At 45.1% G+C, this 18,735-nt stretch overlaps 1 protein-coding gene across 1 annotated transcript in view; it reads left to right on the plus strand.

Annotated features, from left to right (window-relative positions):
* Nucleotides 1-337: 337 nt before the first annotated feature.
* The window catches only part of LOC134342005 (zinc finger protein 585A-like), a 66,655-nt gene continuing 48,257 nt past the window's right edge, over nucleotides 338-18,735 (plus strand). Inside the window, exons 1-3 of the mRNA XM_063039944.1 lie at nucleotides 338-478; nucleotides 3,559-3,687; nucleotides 12,516-13,987. Coding sequence (XP_062896014.1) covers nucleotides 338-478; nucleotides 3,559-3,687; nucleotides 12,516-13,987 — 1,742 coding nt within the window. The remainder of the gene's footprint in view (nucleotides 479-3,558; nucleotides 3,688-12,515; nucleotides 13,988-18,735) is intronic.

The following is an 18,735-nucleotide window of genomic DNA, read 5'->3' on the forward strand; positions in this document are numbered from 1 at the left end:
GGCGCTCTCTGTCGATAACGGGGCAGAATCTGGTCATCAGGTGTGAGGTGCTCTCAGCGCTGCTGTACTTGGCGCAGGTGTGGCCCGTCCCCCGGTCCTACAGCTCTGAAATCACCCGAGCTGTCTTCAGATTCGTCTGGGGATCCAAGATGGAGCGGGCGAGACGGACCGTCATGCACAAATCCCTGGACAACGGGGGCAAGAACGTCCCCAATGTTGCCCTCACCCTGATGGCCAGCTTCGTGTGGGGCTGCATCAGGTTGTGTGTAGAACCCAGGTATGTGGGCACCAAATACCACTATGTGCCCAGGTTCTACCTGTCGCCCTGGCTACGAAGATGGTTCTGGCCCCAGTCCCGCGCAACGCCCCAGTCAGCTGGTCGTTTCCGCCATACCTGTGCTTCTTAGAAAAGTTCTTTCAGGAGAACGCCTTTGACCACAGGGCCATCAAGCAGTGGTCGGCACATAATGTCCTGCAGGCACTGCAGGAGAAGGACGTGATGGACACAGTGGGGTGATTCCCTGAGCAGACCGTCCAGTTCATCTGGCAAAATGCCTCATTGCCAGACCTCACCAACAGGCACCAAGACCTCGCCTGGCTGGCGGTGAGAGGGGCCCTCCCAGTCAGAGCCCTCCTGTACGTCCGGAACGTTGTCTCCACACCCCACTGCCCATGGGAGGACTGCAGTGAGGAGGAGTCTGTGACCCACCTCTTCACACACTGTCATTTCACAAAGAGGGTGTGGAGGAGGATGGACGGGCTAGTGTCACGTTACATCCCCAGCAGCTGTGTAACAGAGGACTCCTGATCTACGGGCTGTTCCTGGGGACGCACACGGAGACCAACATCCGGTGCTGCTGGCAGATCATCAACTCGGTGAAAGACGCTCTTTGGTCGGCCCGAAACTTGATGATCTACCAGCACATGGGAGAATGCTGCCGACTGGCACATTCTCGACTGCAGGAGTACGTGCTGAGGGATGCACTGAAACTCGGTCCAGCCACCGCAAGGGCCTGGTGGGGAAGGACCACAGTTTAAGGTTCATCAGCCGTGGGAGTGGGAGGGGTCGGGTGGGCAGTATACCCTTCATCAGCGGTGTGGATAGATAAAAAAAAACATAGTGCCACAGGAGTGGCTGGAAATGTGGAAAGGTATGGACTGTAAAGGAACTTCAATAAAGAAATGAGAGTCAACGGCTGACTTTTTATTGTAAATAAGTTTTATTCTTGACTAAGGTTTGAGAGTCAACGAATGATTTATTGTAAACATCTTTATTTTGAATAAGGACTGAGAGTCAACACATGATTTATTGTAAATAACTTTATTTATGGAATAAGGACAGAGTCAACGAATTTTTTTTTGTAAATATACTTTATTCAGAAATATTACAAAATAAAGTTATTTTTGGAAAAAAAGTTTGTGAAGCGTCTTCTGCGGCAGGAGTCTGATGTTTCGCTGAGGGGTAGGATGAGACCGCTCGGCCCATCGGAGATTCCGGCTCCCCGGGGTGGGTGTGAGGGTGTGATCCCGGCAGAAGAAGGAGGGAGAGGGGGGATTTTATTGAAAGGATGAAGACGGTGAGAGAGGGGGCGGACAGGATGTTTGTCCCGGTGGGGACAGGAGGGGCTCATCTGTGGAAATGTCTGAGCCCACGGTGGTGGCGAGCGGAGGGATTCACCACATTGGGGGGCAAACACCGGCGGACTGTTGCCCTGCAAGCGGGGCCAATGGTCCGGGCAAAGTGACAATTATTTGTGCTTTGTTGAGATTGTACCGGGAATATGGTGTAAAATCCCGCTCCCCACACTAACACGGGTTATACAGACCAAAGAACAAACTGCCAGAGGAACTCAGTGGGTCGGGCAGCATCTGTGGAGGGAAATGGACCGTCAACATTTCGGGCCGAGACCCTCCCTCTGGGCTGAGAGTGGACGGGAAATAGTCAGAGAAAAGAGGTGAGGGGTGGGGATGGGGCAAGAGCTGGGGAGTAAGAGGTGGATCCAGGTGAGGGGGGAGGTGGGAAGGTGGAAATAGTGACGGGGGTGGGAGGTGTTGTGTTCACTGTTCAGTCAGCTGGTCGGGCTCATTATCCAACCCCCGATGCAGTGTAGGCCTTCCACTTGTTGGACAATACACATGTTGCATTAAGATGCACCTAACAAATTCTGCTCCATCTAAATCACTTACAGTCAGCAGGTCCCAGTTTATATTTGTCTGTTAGTTCGTCATGTACTGTGTCGCATGATATAGGTGATTGTGGCCTTTCCATGACCGTGATTGCTCAGCAAATATTTCTACTGAGGTGGTTTGCCGTTGCCGCCTTCTGGCCAGTGTCTTTACAAGATGTGGGACCTCAGCCATTATCAATACTCTTCAGAGACTGCCTGTCCGCTGTCAGTGGACACATTAGAGGAACCTGTGACATTCACCGGCTGCTCATAAGATCAGCCTGATCCCATGGTTGTGCTAAGTAGGCGCCACACCTTGCCCAAGGGTGACCTGCAGGCCAGTGGATGGAAGGAGCGCCGTCAAATTTGTCCTTCCAAAGTGAATCACTCCACACTTTACTGTGTTGAACCCCATCTGGCACTTCTCATCCCTGTTCTGCATCCTGTCAATGTCCTGTAACAGGATGCAGAACAGGGATGAGAAGTGCCAGATGGAGTTCAACACGGTAAAGTGTGGAGTGATTCTACGACAACCTTCTACACTAACCACAATTCTAGCAATCTCCATATCATCTGCAAACTTACAAATTCCACTCTTCCACTTCCTCGAACTAATCATCTATAAAAAAAACACTAAAAACAGGGGATCACAGAAGAGATCCCTGCACGTCACCACTGGTCATATGCATAATTATCATCTGCCTTCTGCGGACAAAAGCCAATTCTGAATGCACCAGCTAGTTTCAAAGGACTCTGCCTCAGACAGCTGGGTTGTTGCAATGCGTCTCTAAGGTCTGACAGTAGACTAGCGAGTGAATCTTCGATGGAGCAGGGTCAGAAACCAAAGAGTTACCAGCCTGAGTCACAGCTTTGGGGCTCCAGAAAGAGATGGGACCTAGAGTTTACAAGGAGGAGGAAGAAGAGGAGTCAGACCAGCAGGATGTGACTACAAATGAAAGATCAGAAACATCTGGAAATTGGTTGATCGAAAAAAAAAGGTGGTAATTTCTGCAAAATACTGGTGGAAATCAACAGATCAGGCAGCAGATATGGAGAGTAATAAATAGACAACGTTTGAGCCGAGCCGCTTCAGAATGCCTAGACTCTGTACTCCTCTGCTTAGTTGTTGCCTGAACTGCAGAGTTCGTCCAGCATTTTGAGTGTGTGCGTCTCCGTATTTCCAGCAACTGCAGAATCTCTTGTGTTTTATATCTGCATTTGTAAGAGGGTTGTACTTTGGCATTAGATATACGTTGATATTCAGTATATTGTTAATGGGAGCCGCTTTCTCCGTTAAAACAGCTGCTGAGTTTTCTATACAAATAAGAACTGAGGTATGGACATGGAACCGGTGTTTGCCTAAACTGTTAATGGCACCTTGATTACCCAGAAAGCCCCGCGTAAAGAAAATTCTCCGTCTCTGAAGCACCGATCAAATGCGCAAGCGTCGAGTTTGTTGACGTCAGCAAATATCACGCATGCGCGCAGTGCACAAAAGGCCGTGGATGTTCGGTTACAGGTAAGAGTAACACTGACTTCGGGACAATTACTGTGACTCCGGACACCGTGACCCGCAATCCCGGGACAGTCCTGATCTCTTCCCTCTCTCAGCCCCACCATCCGTACACGGGCCCCGGGGAGCTTCCGGCTGATGAGGGAATGGGAACCGATGGATCTCTCAGACAGAGCTGAGCTCCAGCTGTCTAAATGCATGGATTGGGAACTCGGAGAAACGGAACAAATCTTTTAAATCACCTTTGTTCTACCTCCTATCACAAACAAGAGAAAATCTGCAGATGCTGGAAATGCAAGCAACACACACGAAATGCAGGAATTCAGCATTAGTACTCTTACTTAGATGCTGCCTGGCCTGCTGAGTTCCTCCAGCATTTTGTGTGTGTTGCTTCTTCTACCTGATTTTGTTCTTGACTTTTCTACCTATGAGAACACGTTTTGACCCATTCTCTAAAGGTACGTAATGATATCAAACACCTTTGCCTTGGGCAACACGTAGCTTTCACATCACAAATGTGCCAGACTCCAATGAGACAGACCACTGCCCTTCCCTTCATATTCATTGGCATTACCATCAATGAGTTCAGCACCGTCAGTCACCTGGGGGGAGGGTTCAGGGGAAATATTTATGTAAGATACAGAAACTGGTGTTACCTGTGTGCATTGTGGTGATGCAAAAGTTGCTGGAGAATCTACAAGTGGGAGGAAGTGGAGTGATATTTGGAAATCTGACTTTTTAAAGCATCATTTAGCAAGCAAATCAGATATGGACGGTGTGCAAAAGCTGGAGTGAGAAAATTCTTCCTAACCCTCCACAGGCCTGCTACATAGGTTGTGTGAGAATGCAGATGAACTTGATCAAACCCAGAGGATATCAAAGTTCTTACTGACAGTGATTTACTAGCTGTTAAAATGAATACCTCTATTTAAAGTTCAGTGTGCACATATTGTTGTCACTGGGTAAAAATTGCACAGCCCAAGATTTTTTGGCACACGGCTCATTACAAATTAGATGGGACATTGGTGGGAAGGTGGGGAGACTTCCAGTGTCCTTGGCATCCTCACCTACAAGATGTGCATCCAGCTGCAGCTTGTAACCCTGCACGTTAGGGAGTTTGAGCTGGAAATGGATGAATTCCAGATCATTTGGGAGTTGGAGGGGGTGATGGATATGACATGAAGAGAGGTGAGTTGCACCCAAGGTGCAGGACACAGGAAACTGGGTGAGAGTCAGGAAGGGGAATGAGGTTAAATAGCCATCGCAGAGTACTCTTGTTGCTATCCCACACAACAACAGGTGGACCACTTTAGAAACTGTTAGGGGGGATTACCTAGCAGAGGAATGTCAAAGGGCTGATAGGGGATTGGTTAGTTAGGGAATTAAAACTAGCAGAGGTCTAATATCCCAGTGGTAAGGCTTGCTAGTTCGTGCTAGTGTGTGGCAGGGGGTGATGGTTAAATTAAAGTTGCAGGTGGGGTTGGAGCCAGAATGTCAGAACAGATGGTGGAGAGGGTGAATTGAAATGACTTGTATCCTTAATATACACGAGGAGTAGAAATCTTTACATTAATTCTCCATCTAAATGTGCAATGTGTAATTTCTAGTAATTTATAATAAATAGTACAGTCATTATAACATAGAAATACAATTGCATCAGTATGAATTAATCAGTCTGATGGCCTGGTGGAAGTAGCTGTCCAGGAGCCTGTTGGGCCTGGCTTTTATGCTGTGGTACCATTTCCTGGAGGGTAGCAGCTGGAACAGTTTGTGGTTGGGGTGACTCGGATCCCCAATGATCCTTCGGGCCTTTATACGCACCTGTCTTTGTAAATGTCCTAAATTGTGGAAAGTTCACATCTACAGATGCGCTGGGCTGTCTGCACCACTCTCTTCAGGTTCCTGCGATTGAGGGAAGTACAGTTCCCATACCAGGCAGTGATGCAGCCGGTCAGGATGCTCTCAATTGTGTCACTGTAGAAAATTCTTAGGATTTGGGACCCCATCCCAAACTTCTTCAAGCTTCTGAGGTGGAAGAGGTACACAGCCACATACCACACAGGCGGTGTGCACAGACCAGATGAGATCCTCGGTGATGTTCATGCCGAGAAACGTAAAGCTGTTTACTCTCTCAACTCCAGATCCATTGATGCCTCCATTTCTTCTGTAGTCCACAACCAGTTCCTTTGTTTTTGTGACATTGAGGGAGAGGGTGCTTTCTTTACACCCAGACAGATGTTGTTCAGACAAAGTCAGCAATCAAAAGGTTGAGCATGGTGCGATGAATGTGCAGAGCTGTGTATATCACAATGGAGGAAGCATCGTAGGAAATCCAGATGAGCTCAGGACATGGAATCATGATATTGTAGCCATTACTGGGACTTGGTTGCATCCAACAGTCTGAGGGATTTAGAGGAACAAATTTGTAGACAGATTGCAGAGTATGCCAAGAAATATGTGTTGATATAGTAAGTGATTTTAACTTTCCAAATATTGACCGGGTCTCCCATAGTGGTAAAGGGCTATCTGGGGTAGAGTTTGGTAAATGTGTTCTTAATCAACATGTAGAGTTCCCAGTGTAGAAGTGTGCAATAAGCTATTAGGAAATGATCCAGGGCTAGTGACAGAAATTAGTGTATGGGAACACTTTGTATCTGGTAATCATAATGCCATGAGATTCAAACTAAATATGGTAAAAGAGAGGTCTGGACCACGGGTTGAGATTCTAAATTGGGGAAAGGTCAATTTTGATGGCATCAGAAAGGATCTGACAAGTGTGTTTTGGGAAAAGCTGTTTTCTGTCAAAGGTGTACTTGTAAGTGGGAGGCCTTCAGAAGTGGAATAGTGAATGTGTAGAGTTTACATGAGCATGCCAAATTAAAGAGAGAATATCTTTATTGTCATTGTTGTGGAGCAATGAAACACAGTTTAACAGCTCAACGTTTTGCAGCATGACAAAGAATAAATACATAAAATAAACTCTAAAACCTCAGGAATGCAGTCCAAAATTAATAATATATGGATGGGGGTAGGACTATTGCACACCTGCCATTCCTGGAAGTGTGATGCATTTAGCTGCTGCCGTCTTAGGAGGGGGGCAGGAGAAGGGAAGGGGGTGTTATTCATTTCACTGCTTGTGGGTAGAAGCTGTTAAGGAGTCTCTTTGTTTTCGTCCTTAATGCTCTGTATCTCTTCCCAGAAGGTTGAGGGGAAAACAGGTGATGTCCAGGATTAGTAGGATCCTTTGAAATACAAGTAGCCTTCTTTTGAAGTCTGCCAGTATAAATGTCTCTGAGGGAGGGTAATGTTGTGCCAATGACCCACTCTGCTACCCTCACCACCCGCTGCAAATCCTTCCTGTTCTATTCTGTGCGGCTGGCAAACCACACTGCACAGCAAAGTTGAAAGGTAACTGGTGCAGGGAACCTTGGTTTTCAAGAGATACTGAGACCCTGGATATCCTGTTCCTCTAAATTCCTCAGACTGTTGGGTGCTACCAAGACTCATTAATGACTGCAAATCATAAATCAATGCCCTGAGCCTATCTGATTTTTTTTTTAGTTGTCTTCTGTTGGTTTTAAAAACTTTCCAGTAGTTTTTGTTGTATTATTTGCCCTCTCTTTGGCTTTTATGTTGGCGTTGGCTTTGGCTTCTCATTTCAGCCACGGTTGTGTCCTCCTGCCTTTCCAATGCTTCCACTTATTTGGGATGTATCTACCATGCGCCTCCCGAGTTGCTCCCAGAAACTCCAGCTATTGCTGCTCCATCATTATTCCTACCAATTTCCCCTTCCAATCAAGTTTGGCCAGCTTCTCTGTCAAAGAAGCATGGAGAAATTCTGTGCAGAAACAGGCCATTTGTCCCCTCTAGACAATGATGAAAACATTTAAGCTGTCTAATGCAACCACCTGCACTGGGACCATCACCCTCCATACCCCTACCATCAAGGTACCTATCCCAGCTTCTCTTAAATGATGAAATTGATCTGGTATGAATCACTGGTGCTGGCATCTCATTCCACACTTTCTCAACCATTTCAGTGAAGAGTTTTCCCAAACATTCCCCTTAAATTTTCACCTTCACCACTTACCCATGACCACTGGTTATAGTCCCACCCAACCTCAGTGGAAAAAGCCTGCTTGCATTTACCCTCGTAATTGTGTAGACGTTGAACAAATCCTCAAAGCAATGTATAATTTCCTTGTTTATGTTCAGAGACTTTTTTACGTGTATAAGATGATGAGGAGCATTGATCGTGTGGATAGCCAGAGACTTTTTCCCAGGGCTGAAATGGCTAACACGAGGGGGCCCAGTTTTAAGGTGCTTGAACATGTGTATCAAGGGGATGTCAGAGGTAAGTTTTTCACACAGAGAGTGGTGGGTAAGTAGAATGCACTGCCAGCAATGGTGGTAGAGGCGGATACAATAGGATCTTTTAAGAGACTCTTCGATAGGCACATGGAGCTTAGGGAAACAGAGGGCTATGCGTTAGGGAAATTCGAGGCAGTTTCTAGAGTAAGTTACATGGTTGGCACAACTTTGTGGCCTGAAGGCTCTGTAATATGTTGTAGATTTCTATGTTCTATGTCAAACAGCGAAACAACATTGGCTGTTCTCCAATCCTCTGGTTCCTCCCCTGTCACCAAGGATGATTTAATTATCTCTGCTAGGGGCCCCGACAATTTCTGCACTTACCTCCCGCAGGGTCCGAGGGAGCACCTTGTCATGCCCTGGAGATTTATCCACCCTAATCTGCCTCAGGATAACAAACATCTCCTCTTATTTAATCTGTACAGTGTCCATGATGTTACTGCTGCTTTCCCACACTTCGATAGACTCTGTGCCCATCTCCTGAGTAAATAGAGATGATCTTCCCCGTCTGCTTTGGTTCCAAACATGGATTACCATTCTGGTCTTCCAGAGGACCAACATTGTCCCTTGCAATACTTTTGTTCTTAATCTATCTCTGGAATCCCTTAGGATTCTCCTACATCTTTTTTGTGAGGGCAAACTCATGTCTTCTTTTAGACATCCTGATTTATTTCTTATCTGTTCTCTTGCTTTTCTTATACTCCATAAGAACCTGCCTGCCTATGCCTGTTATGCAACTCCATTTTGTGCTTCACCAAGGTTTCAATATCTCTTGAAAACCAAGAGATACAGTTTCTATCTTTACCTTTTATTCTGACAAGCACATACCCACTTTGTACTTCCAAAACTTCACTTTGAAGGCCTCCCATTTACCAAGCACACCTTTGCCATAAAGCAGCCTGTCCCAGTCCACAGTTGCCAGATCTGAGTGTCATAATTCCAGGTGTTGATCCATGCCCTGAACACATCCGCCTTTCCTACACTGCTCCTTGTATTGAAATATACAGGGCTCAGCATATTCACTGCACCATGCTCAACTTTTTCATTCCTGACTTTGTCTGAGAACAGAACAACATCTGTCTCCACAACCCCTCCACTATCTGTTCTGTTATTCAGGCTCCCATTCACCCTGCAACTTTGGTTTAAACATCCCCCCCTACCCCCACCTCTCGACATGCAGCTCTATCACCCATCACCTATTTTGCATCTCCCTCTCCCCCTCCAGCTTTCAAATCCCTTACTTACTCTTCCTTCAGTTAGTCCTGACGAAGGGTCTCGGCCTGAAATGTCGACTGCGCCTCTTCCTATAGATGCTGCTTGGCCTGCTGCGTTCACCAGCAACTTTGATGTGTGTTGCTTGAATTTCCAGCATCTGCAGAATTCCTGTTGTTTGAGCTCTATCACCCCTTTGGCTTTCATCTCCCCGATCAATAAAAAGGAGGTGTATACCAGGTAAGGAAAATAGGAACAAATGGGATACTTATGAAGTTCGAGCCTTAGCTGTGGCAGCGTGTTTGTGTCCTTGAGCAAGGCACTTAACCACACATTGCTCTAGTGTCTGTGCAAGGAGTGGCGCCCCACACAGACTTCCAACCTGCGCCTTGTAAGGCATGAAAATGCCCGACGCAGGCCTCTCATGGTCTGAGTCGACATTCCTCCCTTCCTTCCTATGAAATACAGGAAATTCAAGTGAACACTTATGAAAAAAATAAAAGAAGGCATGAGGTTGCCCCAGCAGACAAGGTGAAGGAGACTCCTCAGGGATTCTGCAGACATGTTAAGAGCAAAAACGTTGCAAGGGAAAATATTAATCCTCTGGAAGATCAGAATGATAATCCATATGAGGAGACAACATAGATGGGGGAGATTTTTTTTGCATCCGTATTTACACAGGAGATGGACACAGTCTATAGAAGTGAGGCAAAGCAGCATCAACTTCATGGACCCTGTACAGATTACAGAGGTGGAGGTGTTTGCTGTCTTAAGGCAAATTACCATGGATAAATCCCCAGGGCCTGACAAGTTGTTCCCTGGGACCCTGTGGAAGACAGGTGCAGAAATTGTCGAGGCCCAGGCACAGATACTTAAATCATCCTTAGTGACAGGTGAGGGACTGGAGGATTGGAGGACAGCCAGTGTTGTTCCACTGTTCAAGGCAGGCTCTGAAAGTAAACTAAGAAATTGTATGTTGGTGAGCTTGACATCAGTAGTGGGAAAGTTATTGGACTGTATGTGCAGGAACCAGATATATAAGTATTTGGATAGATGTGGACTGATTAAGGATAGACAGCATTGCTTTGTACATGGTAGGTCATGTCTAACCAATCTTATAGAGTCTCTCGAGGATGTTATCAGGAAAGTGGATGAACTCAAGGCAGTGGATGTTGTCTACATGGACTTCAGCAAGGCACTTGACAAAGTCTCATATGGGAGTTTGGTCAAGAAGGTTCAGTCACTCAGCATTCAAGATGAGATAGTAAATTGAATGAGACACTGTCTTTCGGAGAAGCCAGACTGTGGTAGCAGATGGTTGTCTCTCTGACCGGAGGCCTGTGACTAGTGGTGTGCCACAGGGATCAGTGCTGGATCTGTTGTTGTTTGTCATCTATATCAGTAATCTGGATGATAGTGTGGTTAACTGGATCAGCAAATTTGTGGATGACACCAAGATTAGTGGTGTAGTGGTCAGCAAGGAAGACTATCATGTCTTGCAGTGAGATCTGGACCAGCTGGAAAAATGGTTTGAGAAATGGAAAGTAGAATTTAATGCAGACAAGGGTGAGTTGTTGCACTTCGGTATGACCTACCAAGGGAGATCTTTCACAGTGACTGGTCGGGCACGGAGGAGTGTTGTAGAAGGAAGGGATCTGGGAGTACAAGTCCTTAATTCACTGAAAGAGGTATCACAGTAAGATAGAGATGGAAAGAAAGATTTCAGCCCATTGGCCTTCATGAACCAAAGTACTGACAACAGTAGATGGATGTTATATTGACTTATAGAAGACATTGGTGAGGCCTAATTTGGAATATTCTGTGGAGTTTTGGTTACCTACCTACAGGAAAGATGTAAAAGAGGTTCAGCAAGTTCAGAGAAAATTCACAAGGATGTTGTCAGGTCTGGAGGACTTGGGTTATAAGGAAAGTTTGAACAGGTTAGGACTTCATTCCTTGGAATGTAGGAGATTGAGGGGAGATTTGATTGTGATAGAGGTAAATGCAAGCTGGCTTTCTCCACTAAGATTGGGTGGGTCTACAACCAGAGGCCATGGGTTAAGGGTGAAAGGTGAAACATTAAGGGGAACATGAGGGGAAACTTCTTCACACAGATGGCAACCTGGGTGTGGAATGAGCAGCCAGCACAAGTGGTGCATGTGAGCTCAATTTCAACATTTAAGAGGTTTCTATAGGTACCTGGATGGTAGGGGTATGGGAGTGGGCAGTTTAAATACTTCAGCACAAGCTAGGTGGCCCAAAGGATCCTGTTTCTGTGTTGTACTTTTCTACAAGAACCTGAAATAATAGAAAAAATACGCTCTATGTCCTTTTAACAGCTGTGTGGACCAACCATTCATCTGAGCAGGAATTTTTTATATGGTGTTAAAAATGTGGCACTTTAAGTTAATAACACATAAAAGAAAATCCCAGCTGCACGTCAAGAAACACTATTTGCATGAGACTGTTTTAGTTACTCTGGGGTCAGGCACCCATGTACCTTAGCAGGAACAGGGAATAATACCAATGGAGAGAGTCAAACTGACCCAAGGCACAAATTGGAGATGGCAAAATGCCCCATTCTTACAGAGACAGGAAGAGCATCAGGGAATTGATGGTCATTCCAGATACCAGCACTGTGCCCAGTTAGAAGATAATTTCTCTCTTCAACTTGGGTTGAACTTCACTAACAGTAATACCAGATCAAACCTTGGCAACTCAAGTCGTCTCATCTGATATGTTGTCCTACACCCATTGATGGATTTTGTAAATTTTTTTACAGGTTAAACACGAGAAGGAATTGTCTACAGGAATCTCAAACACGGTGCGCCAGTTTTGCTGTCTGCCTAGATATTTAAGAAATGGAGCAAGGGATTCAATCGACCATCCTTCCTGCTCAGACTGTGGGGAGGGATTGACTCGGTCATTTGACCAACTGGCATGCCAGTCGTTTTACACGGGGAGAGGCCATTCACCTGCTCAGACAGTGGAAATGGATTCACTCGGTCATCTCAGTTGAGGGTCATCAGCAAGATCACACTGTGCAAGGCCATTCATCTGTTTTGTGTGTGAGAAAACATTCAGTCGGTCATCCCACCTGTGGACACACCAATCGGAGGCTGGTCATCTGCTCAATTTCTGGTAAAGGATTCACTGGGTCATCTGACCTAACGTTACACCAGCGAGTTCACGCAGAAGAGAAACCATTCTCCTGCTCAGCCTGTGGGAAGGGATTCACACTGTAATCCACCCTACAGAGTCACCAGCACGTTCACACTGGGGAGAAGCTGTTCACCTGCTCAGTCTGTGGGAAGGGATTCACTTTTTCATCTAGCCTAATGGCTCACCAGCGAATTCACACCAGGGAGCAGCCATTCACCTGCTCGGACTGTGGGAAGAGATTCACATTGTCATCTCAACTACTGACACATCAGCGAGTTCACACTGGGGAGAAGCCGTTCACCTGCTCAGTCTGTGAGAAGAGATTCACTGATTCATCCACCCTACAGAAACACCATCGAGTTCACACTGGGGAGAAACCGTTCACCTGCCCAGTCTGTGGGAAGAAATTCACTCAGTCATCCAACCTACAGATACACCATCGAGTTCACACTGGCGAGAAGCCATTCATCTGCTCAGTCTGTGAGAAGAAATTCACTCACTCTTCCACCCTACAGAGACACCATCGAGTTCACACTGGGGAGAAGCCGTTCATCTGCTCAGTCTGTGGGATGAGTTTCACTGATTCATCTGCCCTACAGAGTCACCAGCGAGTTCACACTGGGGAGAAGCCATTCACCTGCTCATTCTGTGGGAAGGGATTCACTCAGTCATCCAACCTGCAGACTCATCAGCGAGTTCACACTGGGGAGAAGCCATTCACCTGCTCAGACTGTGGGAAGGGATTCACTCACTCATCCAACCTGCAGAGTCACCAGCGAGTTCACACTGGGGAGAAGCCGTTCACCTGCTCAGAATGTGGGAAGGGATTCACTCAGTCATCTGACCTAATGGCTCACCAGCGAGTTCACACTGGGGAGCAGCCGTTCACCTGCTCGGACTGTGGAAAGGGATTCACTTTGTCATCCACCCTACTGAGACACCAGCGAGTCCACACTGGGGAGAAGCCGTACACCTGCTCAGTCTGTGGGAAGGGATTCACTCAGTCATCCACCCTACAGAGTCACCAGCGAGTTCACACTGGGGAGAAGCCATTCACCTGCTCAGAATGTGGGAAGGGATTCACTCAGTCATCCAACCTGCAGAGTCATCAGCGAGTTCACACTGGGGAGAAGCCATTCACCTGCTCAGTCTGTGGGAAGAGATTCACTGATTCATCCACCCGACAGAGTCACCAGCGAGTTCACACTGGGGAGAAGCCGTTCACCTGCTCAGTCTGTGGGAAGCGATTCACTCACTCATCCACCCTACAGAGACACCAACGAGTTCACACTGGGGAGAAGCCGTTCAGCTGCTCAGAATGTGGGAAAGGATTCACTCGGTCATCCGAACTACTGGCACATCAGTCAGTTCACAGTGGGGAGTGGCCATTCACCTGCTCAGAATGTGGGAAAGGATTCACCCATTCATCCCACCTACAGAGACACCAGGGAGTTCACACTGGGGAGAAGCCGTTCACCTGCTCAGAATGCGGTAAAGGATTCACTCAATCTTCCAAACTACTGGCACATCAGTCAGTTCACACTGGGGAGTGGCCGTTGTTATGAATCCCTTGGTTTTGTTTGCTATGGACATTCATTTTAAGAGAGAGAGAGAGAGATTAAGAAGGTGAATCAATCTGACTTATAGCTTGTTTACATTGCTCGCAGCTTGTTTAGTTTTAACTGAGAACACAGACACTCAGAGTCAGACAGAGACGAAGGAGGTAAAATGGAAGGATTGAAACAAAGGAACTAGTGGCCAAGGGTCACTGTTTAGAACTTTCCTATGCCCACAAGGGTGGGTTAACTATTGATTCAGCGAACATCGAATGTGTGTTTGTCACCTCTTTTGAACTATAGGAGTGGATCGGATTTGGGGTATCCTGTGAAGACCACTTATGTGTTAACCCTTGCCTGCATGTGATGTGGGAATTTACTTGAAGATGATACCCCTTGTGACAAGTCACTTTTGGTGATAATTCATATGTGGATTTGGAACGACGACGGATAAAATCTACAGCGACTGTTCTCTTGTTTTACCACCATGGAACCTGTGGAATTCGACATGATTCCCTCCTCTGGACATTTACCCTGGATCACAAATATCTCTCTCTCATCACCTATTCCATAGATGAATTGAACTTTCATACTTTATCATCTCAAGACCCTAAGCCTTGTTTCCCCTGAGTTCAATAGTTTGGGAGTAATATTTACACACATATATACACGTTACACTGTTAACTTTTGTTTATCTTGCTTAAGTTATTATTTATAAGTAGACACTAATAAAGATAGTGGTTTTCACATCAAAACCAGACTCCAGTCTATTGCTGCTGGTTCGTTTCTAAAGCATTACGGTTCGTAACAAAATTAGGGCCTGTGTCTGGGATATGAACAAATTTGGGGGCATATTGATGGATTAATTATCAATTTCATTGGGGAAATCCCTTTTGATTTATTTGTGTGTGGGAAATCATCAGCAATGGATGTTGATAGATTTCTGGAAGCACCAACCTCTGAGGCATTAGAGGATGCCGGAAAGATTGAGTTGTTGAGTATTGCTAAAAGGTTAAAATTTGCTAAGGTGAAATCGACCACAAGGAGGGCACAGATGCAGAGGACAATAGCTGAACATTATGTATATGAGGGTGTGTTTAAAGTGGAAGAGTTGGAGGTGTTTCCTGAAAGTAAACTTAGTGAGCTTGGCCTCCCGTACAAGTTAGAAAAATTAAATATGGAGGCTGCGGAAAGGCAGAGGCAGTTTGAGGCTAGAGAGGCAGAAAATCAGAGGGAGGAAGCAGAAAGACAGACAGAGGCTGTTCGAGCTGGAAAAGATAAGAGAGATTGCAGCAAAGGGGTCTAGCATTACACTCTGGAAATAAGTTTGAGTCCAGTCGGCAAGTTAAATTGGTATCTCCATTTGATGAGGCAGTGGTTGATAAATACTTCCAGCATTTTGAGAAGTTTGCTCAGAGTATAAAGTGGCCAAAAGAGGGTTGGCCTATTCTCTTACAAAGTGTAATTCAGGGGAAGGCTCAGCAAGCCTATTCTGCTTTGACAGTTGATGAAGCAGCTGATGATGACATAGTGAAACAGGCTGGGCTGAAAGCTTACGAGTTGGTCCCAGAAGCACACAGGCAAAAGTTTAGAAATTTGAGGAAATCTCTGAACCAGACTTGTGTGGAATTTGCTTATGAGAAGTTTGTGTGTTTTGACCACTGGTGCATATATAAAAATGTAAATGATGATTTTAACAGCTTGAAAGAGTTGGTTTTAATTGAAGAATTCAAAAGGTGCGACCCTGATGACATAAAGACATATTTAGATGAAAAGGATGCCGCCACTTTGCAGGAGTCTGCTAGATTCACAGATGAGTTTGCTTTAACTTATAACTCATGAGTTTACCCCGAATAAGAACTTCCAAAAGAGTAGCAGGGATAACCAGGGTAAACCAGAAATTAATGCTGGAACTAATAACTAGGGTAAGGATGAAAGGAAGCAGTTGAAGGAGAAATATTCTGGTCTTACTTGTTACAATTGTAAGAAAGCTGGTCATATGATGTCTAATTTTTCCCATCCTGAAGCAAAAAAGGAAAAGGAGGCAGTTCCAAATGCCTGTGATCAGTATGTTGAAGCACCTATAAACCCACATTCTGTTGAGGGTCAGTTAAGGACTGAGAGGTCTGACTGAGTTTAGAAGGTATTCAATCATTTTATGTCAGATGGGTTTGTATTAGTAAAGAAAGGGTCAACCCCAGTACCTATGAAAATTCTTTGAGATACTGGGGCTTCTCAGTCACTTATATTAGACAGTGTTCTAAAGTTTGGTGATGAGACTGACATAGGTGAGGTAAATCTTATGAAAGGCATTGGGGGCGGCATGGTTTCTGTGCCATTGCACAGGGTAACTTCAGTCAGGGTTGGTTTCAGGACCTGTTAAGATAGGATTATGCTGCAGTTTACCAGTGAGAGATGTTACATTGCTGTTAGGAAATTACCTGGCAGATGGTAAAGTTGTTCCTGCAGTGCAGTTGACAACTAAGCCAACCACTGACGACCCACAGATGGATTTTAACATTTATCCTTCCTGTGCAGTAACTCGAAGTATGGCTAAAAAGTCTGCTAACGCAGACAGCTCTGTGCAGCATGATTTTGATACCCATGACAGCCAAAATCGGGATTCAGGGTATGATGACTTGTCACGGACTTTTCTGCCTTCATTGTTTCAACAGAATTCAGGTAGTAAGTCTTCTGAGAAAGATTTATCCCTGTCTAGGAAGGAGTTTATAGCAGAACAGAACCAAGACCCTGAGACTGAAGCTTTAAAAGAAACAGCTTTCTCAGATAATGAGACTAAGAAAGTGCCAGTTGGCTATTATTTCAAGGATGGAGTGTTAATGAGGAAGTGGAGGCCACCTGCTATACCTGTGAGTGAGGAATGGGCAATTGTTCACCAAGTTGTTGTCCCTAAAGTTTATAGGACTAAAATTTTAGCTTTGGCCCACAGTATGCCCTGAGGTGGCCATTTCAGAGTGAATAAAACTGTAAACAGGATTATGAAACAATTTTACTGGCCTAATTTGAGGAAAGATGTTGTGATCTTTTGCAGAACCTGTCACACTTATCAATTTGTGGGTAAACCTAATCAGGTCACCCCAGTGGCCCCACTCCAGCCTATACCTGCATTCGGTGAACCCTTTTCCAAAGTTATAGTGGATTGTGTTGGCCCATTGCCAAAGACTGAATCTGGCCATCAGTATTTGCTAACTATTATGTGTACTGCATCCAGATTCCCAGAAGCAATAACTCTCAGAAATATTAAAACTAAAACTGTGGTGAAAGCTCTTAACAGATTTTTTTACTTTATTTGGTTTACCTAAAGAAATCCAGTCTGATCAAGGAAGTAATATTACACCTGGATTGTTCCAGCAGGTATTTTATGAACTGGGAGCTAAACAAATGACATTGTCTGAGTACCATCCGGAACCACAATGGGCTTTAGAAACATTTCCTTCTACCCTCTAAACAATGATTAAGACATACCGTGTTGAAAATGGAAAAGACTGGGATGAAGGAATACATTTGCTTTTGTTCGCAGTAAGAGAGTCGGTACAGGAATTACTGGGCTTTAGTCCTTTTGAACTTGTATTTGGTCATAGAGTGAGGAGAACGTTGGCCTTGTTAAAGGAACAGTGGTTTGATGGGGATGTACTTGTTAACTTGTTAGACAATGTTTTGAAGTTCAAAAATAAAGTACACCAAGCCTGTAGTCTAGCGAGACAAAACTTAAAGATTTCTCAAAACAAAATGAAGTGTTGGTTTAATAAGTGGACTTGCAAAAGAAAATGTCAGGGTGGGGGATAAGGTGCTTGCCCTATTTCCAATGTTGACAAATCCACTTCAGGCAAAATTCAATGGACCATATGGAATAGTTTTTCAAAGTAATGATGTAAATTATGTTATTAAAACACCCGACCAACGTAAACTAACACAGGTGGTACACATAAATATGATAAAGCCTTATTGGACAAGCAGGCACCATCTGTGAGTGTTGTCAAAATATATGAATCTGGCAACCCTGAGAATGAAACAATTGACTCGTCTAAGGCTACGTCCACACTAGACCGGTTAAATCCGTAACCAAAGCTTTTTCTCTTCGTTTTGACCCTCTGTCCACACTGAAACGGTGTTTTCCTCCCTCGAAAACAGAGATTTTGTACAACGCCCTCCAGAGTGTGTAAATTTGAAAACGCCGATTGTGCAGTGCAGTGTGGACGGGCTAAACAGATATTTTTATAAACGCTGTCATGACGTGCCGGAACAGATGGCGGCAGTGTGGCATTTCATTGTTTTCTTGAACGCAACCCCCCACACAACCTAACAATTTCAGAACAGACGGCAACAATACTGAAGCCAGAAGAGTTAGAAATGTACTTACCTAATACTTTGACCCATAGCTTACTGAATAAATAAGTATATTAACTTTGCCCTGTTTTCTGTCCTTGCTTGTGTGAAGGGTAGTTTACCTATTTATGCAAGTACTTCTTTGACAATAGATGTGTAATGGCCCAATGTAACATTGTATGGAAATACAAGATAACACTGATGCAGACATGTTTTATACATTTAACAAGGCGCTTTATTTGTCACGGACCCTTCTGGCAATCCCCCACCTTACTATTTACCTCAGGAATTGGGCTTCAATCCCCTCATTTAATTTCTAATCATTCCCAGGTTCCACTACCTACACACACCTGCTCTCCATCAGAAAATGCAGGATAAAGGAAGGATGTGGAAGCATTGGAAAGAG

The sequence above is a fragment of the Mobula hypostoma genome, unplaced genomic scaffold (assembly GCF_963921235.1).
Source record: "Mobula hypostoma unplaced genomic scaffold, sMobHyp1.1 scaffold_94, whole genome shotgun sequence".
NCBI classification, from domain to species: Eukaryota; Metazoa; Chordata; class Chondrichthyes; order Myliobatiformes; family Myliobatidae; genus Mobula; species Mobula hypostoma.